Here is a 4,390-nt window from a genome sequence, read left to right on the forward strand (position 1 = left end):
AAAAACACAAAACCCAAACCCTTCTGTTACAACAGGAATCTTTTGCTGCCTTTATTCTTTAAGACTAAACATAGGTTTCTCTCTTGGTTTGTGCAGGAGAGAAGAAAATGTTTCCCTTAACTTACAGCTGATTATTTAGCATTCTGGAAAATGGGAACACCAACTTTTCATTTAGAAACCTACTTTTTAGGGTATAAATTTGGAATATTTTTTTTAGCTTGGACAAAGGCAGAAAACACTTAAGAGACGCAGTTAATTCTGAGAATGCCAACACCCTCCAGATGGGCAGACAAACGCTTACATACACCGCGGTAATGTAACAAGCACAAGGCTGCTAGAATGGCGGCTGCTGCCCCTGTCGCCAGCCTGGCCCCTTTGGCTGCCCCCATCGCACAGAGCCTGGCAGCTAGGCCTCCAATACACAGATAACTCACAAAGCCCTTGGAGGGGCTAAAGAAGATGCCTGTTGGCTATATTTACTAATGCAGGAAAAAAAAAAGATTTCATCAACTTGCACTACAAAATATCCTTGTGACTTACTGTTAGTATTAGAGCAAAGCCATTGAGTGTAGTTGTGTAAATGGCACATAACAGCATGAACTGTGCAGTTTTTTTGTCCCATTAGGCAAATGAGGGTGACTACGGGCAATATGAACCTATGCAGCAAAAAATCTCTGTAAAGAAAAGCCAAATGACAGGACCACAGCAGAGAAAGGCTTGAAGACTTGTGGAAGAATGCAAGCATGCACACAGCTGTAAACATTTGTTTTAATCTAGACAAGATCACTGGTTTTAATATTTATAATATAATTACAAAGCCTCATGCACATTGCTTATATAATCTCATTTTTACTTTCGACATATTACCACAAGGCTTTAATTCTGACTGTGGCAGGAATTCAAAAACACATTTAGGTTATCATTAGTAATGAGACACACAGAGGATGCTTACTCAAGCACCTACTGCAGATTTCTCATTTTAAGTCTGAAACGTTTAAAAGTACCAAGATAGAAGTTCCTTCTGCAGAAGGGGTGTGCATGTAGGTAGCTCACAGTTAGCCTCAGTTAAATTAATGACATAATGGCAAACCAGAATTTTTCTGCCTTTAAAACCAATCCTAAATTATACGGATTATGGAAATTACTAATGTTTTCAATGAAAGAATCACTGTTAAGCTGCTTTTTGAATCACTAGTTTTATTTTTGGCCATTTGCAGAATTGTACGCATTTTGTTTGTTACAACATAAAATTCATTAACCAGTGCAATATTTCAGAGGCTCTGTTTCTGTTGCTCCAAGGTATTTCATTAGCCATAAAGCATGAAATGACAGGAACCCTAAAACACAAACATCTGATTATCCTGAACAAGACTGCACCTTCAAAACCACTATCAAGAGAAACAAGCTTGGAAAACGGCCCTGAAATAAAGGAAGATGCACTTTATTTTTATATATTGGAACTAGGCAAAGCCAAAACCCTTAATACCATAGTGATCCTCTGGAAAAAAAAGGCAGATGTTTTAGCTGCCTTCGAATGAAAACGAACTGACATGTCTAATGCCCCTATTATCATGTTAAAAAATCAATTTGGCAATTGCAACAAGGATCTCATTGCTTGTATGTTACATATTTTCATTACGAACAAACAAACTACAACATCATATTCATTGAAAAATAACTAAGCTTATTAAAAAACCACACAGCTGAATAATAAACAAGCTGCAATGAAATGAGATGCAAAGGGAACACATGGGTTGTTGCTTGATATTCAGAATGTAAATCTGCCACTTCATAGAATTCAGGATGCCACCCCAGATTTTCTTTTTTTTTTTTCCTACTTGCATGATTGCAACATATTGTTCATCTCATCTGATAATATGTAGGTGGTCTCCCTGTAACCCGTTCCTTGAAAGCTTACTTCCACGACACGCCAATGAGTAGACTGGATCTATGGAGGTTTCCCGCTTTCTAAATATTCTTTCATTTGGATCTTCAAACTGTTTTATATTCTAACTATGGGTAGAAGTCAAAGTCAAAGCCACCTACAACACATGCAGCTTGAACCTGGCAGATGTCCATCTCTGGAATGCTTGTCCTGAAGCAGCAGAAAGCTGAGCTAAGCCTCAAAGCAATTTGAAACATGTTGATTTAGGCTAGGTAGAGACATTCAAAAAGCCTAAGGTGGAATCAGTCCAAGTTATGTGGTTTTCTGTAAGTGGCGTAGTTTAGATTGGTAGCCAACACAACACACATTCGCCCTTTGGTGGGGGGAGGAGGGGCTGCAAATCTTAGACTGAGTTCCACCATTTTTAAACTGGTCTATGAGTACTGAACTTCTGTCCTGTTACAGACATATAGAGCAGTTTTGTGTGCTGAACTTCTGGTCTGTTATGGGTACAGACTGGTGTCCAATCATGTATACCAATAGAAGTGTAATGTCTGTACCTGGCCTTAGAGTGATCCTTTTTATTGGGGGGGGAGGGGGTGTCACAGTACTTCACAGCCATTGCATTGGATAGGGCAACAAATCAGGTTGATCAAAGTGCTTTCTCCTTATATAAGTATTCCCTTCTTCCCTCACCATGGCAGGCTTCTTCATGAAAGAATGATGCTGTCTCAAGAGGCAACACTTATTTCAGCAGCAACCAGAGGCTGATATACAGATTTAGTTTAGAACAGCTTGCTTACCTTGGTAATGTTCCAGATAACTCGGCAGTCTCTCTGAAAGAGATATAAGGTAGGGAAAATTGGTTAGTGTTATAAGAGGTTGCAATATTTTTTTTAAAGTGAAGACATTTAACACCAGCTGGATTTTCTATACAGACTCACATTGATATCGTTCACGCACTTCCTTTGAAGAAACAATAAAATTGTAATAACATGTACACTCATGTGATAAATAAGAAATAGATGGTGGAGGTGGATAATAAAGATTTCACTGGTTTGAATTTTGGATGGTTGAAATTATTTTTCTATGCACACCTTTAAAGTCATGGCTTCAAATGCCAGGACTGCTGCTTCTTTGAAAGCCAGAACCTGGTGAGTCCATTCGCCACAGGAGAAAAAAAGCTCTCATTTTGGACTCGGCAGGAATACTGGGTCTTGACTGCAATTTTTGTGAAGCTATGATGTACAGAAGTTACTGTGGCTCAGGACTGAATCTTCTCATTCTGGGCCTTGGGCAGTAGTAATTTAAAAAGTGAGAAATTACATTTTTGCACGCTGAAAAAAACAACCCCTTTTTCCTGACAAATACAGGAAATTCACTTTTTTACAGACTGCCTCTTCCACCTTGGAGAACTCAGCACTACAGCAGAGTCTCCCTTGCTTACCTTCACTCATTTTTTACCCCCTTGTTCCCCCCTCGCCTCCCCTCTCTACCCATTGTTTTCCTAATTTCCACCTATTTATATTCTCACTGACCTCCTGTCACACTTTTAGGTTCTTTCATTCCTTGGAGATCTCGGAACAATGGCAGAGTCTCCCCATGTCTAAAGAAGGGTACTTGTGCCCAAAAGCTTGCAAAGAACTTTGTTCCAACTACTCAGCTGCTCTAATAAAAGATATCACATCTACCCAAGAACTTTGCCTGCCTATGTCCTTAGACCAACACAGGTACAACCAAAATCAAGCTGCACTACTAAACCCATTCTTGTGAGATGTCAGTTTATTCAAAGAGTCAATCTAGTTTGAGAATTTGTAAGGAAAAACTGTTATTTTTAACACTCCCCTTCTCAAAAACCAAAAGGAACATATGGACTGCTACCATAATCAGACAAATGGTCCATTCATTTTACCTACCTGCCATCCAAAAATACCCGCTCCAACATGCCTTAGATAATAATGTAAACACCCACAAAGGGGGGGGGGGAAGAGTTACTCATAAAAAACTTCTTAATGTCATATCATAACTTCAAAATATACATGTTTAAATGAGGGCCTATGAACATTCCTGGTGGGTGGTGTACTAGAGTGCCAGACAATGTGTCCACCTTTTATCCTAGCTTCTGAATTGCACCAAAAGATAGCCTATAATATATATTTTCCTAACATTTTCTAACATGCAAGCTTTTTCTGGTACTGGTGTAATGATATGGTGAGATCCTGAATAAGTGCCTCTATGGCTCATGAGGCCATCTTTGTTTTAAAAGATTTCACTGATAGATTTTTACCAACAACTGCAGTTGCTGTAAACTTACGCATTTGCACTGATCAATTCTTCCTAAACTTTTGGCTCCAGTGATCTCTCAGGGTGAAGTGTCACAGGTTAGTTTGGCATTTGTACATAAAACAAAAAAGCAAAGTTTTAAATGGAGCTGACGGGGCACAGTGTGGCTGCTACATCATTTGATGGGACAGAAGCTCATAGAATGAGTTGGCTTATGCACAG

The 4,390-nt window shown here is 39.1% G+C and overlaps 1 protein-coding gene across 2 annotated transcripts in view; it reads right to left on the reverse strand.

Moving 5' to 3' along the window:
* CELF2 (CUGBP, Elav-like family member 2) overlaps window positions 1-4,390 on the reverse strand; it is a 1,030,042-nt gene that overhangs the window by 479,738 nt on the left and 545,914 nt on the right. For both annotated transcript variants that reach the window (XM_019509587.1, XM_019509578.1), the window contains one exon: window positions 2,689-2,721. Coding sequence is in view for 1 of the 2 variants with exons in the window: in XM_019509578.1 (XP_019365123.1) it covers window positions 2,689-2,721 (33 nt within the window). In the remaining variant the exon portion in view is untranslated. The remainder of the gene's footprint in view (window positions 1-2,688; window positions 2,722-4,390) is intronic.

The sequence above is a fragment of the Gavialis gangeticus genome, unplaced genomic scaffold (assembly GCF_001723915.1).
Source record: "Gavialis gangeticus isolate Ggan-Ray unplaced genomic scaffold, GavGan_comp1, whole genome shotgun sequence".
NCBI lineage: Eukaryota > Metazoa > Chordata > Crocodylia > Gavialidae > Gavialis > Gavialis gangeticus.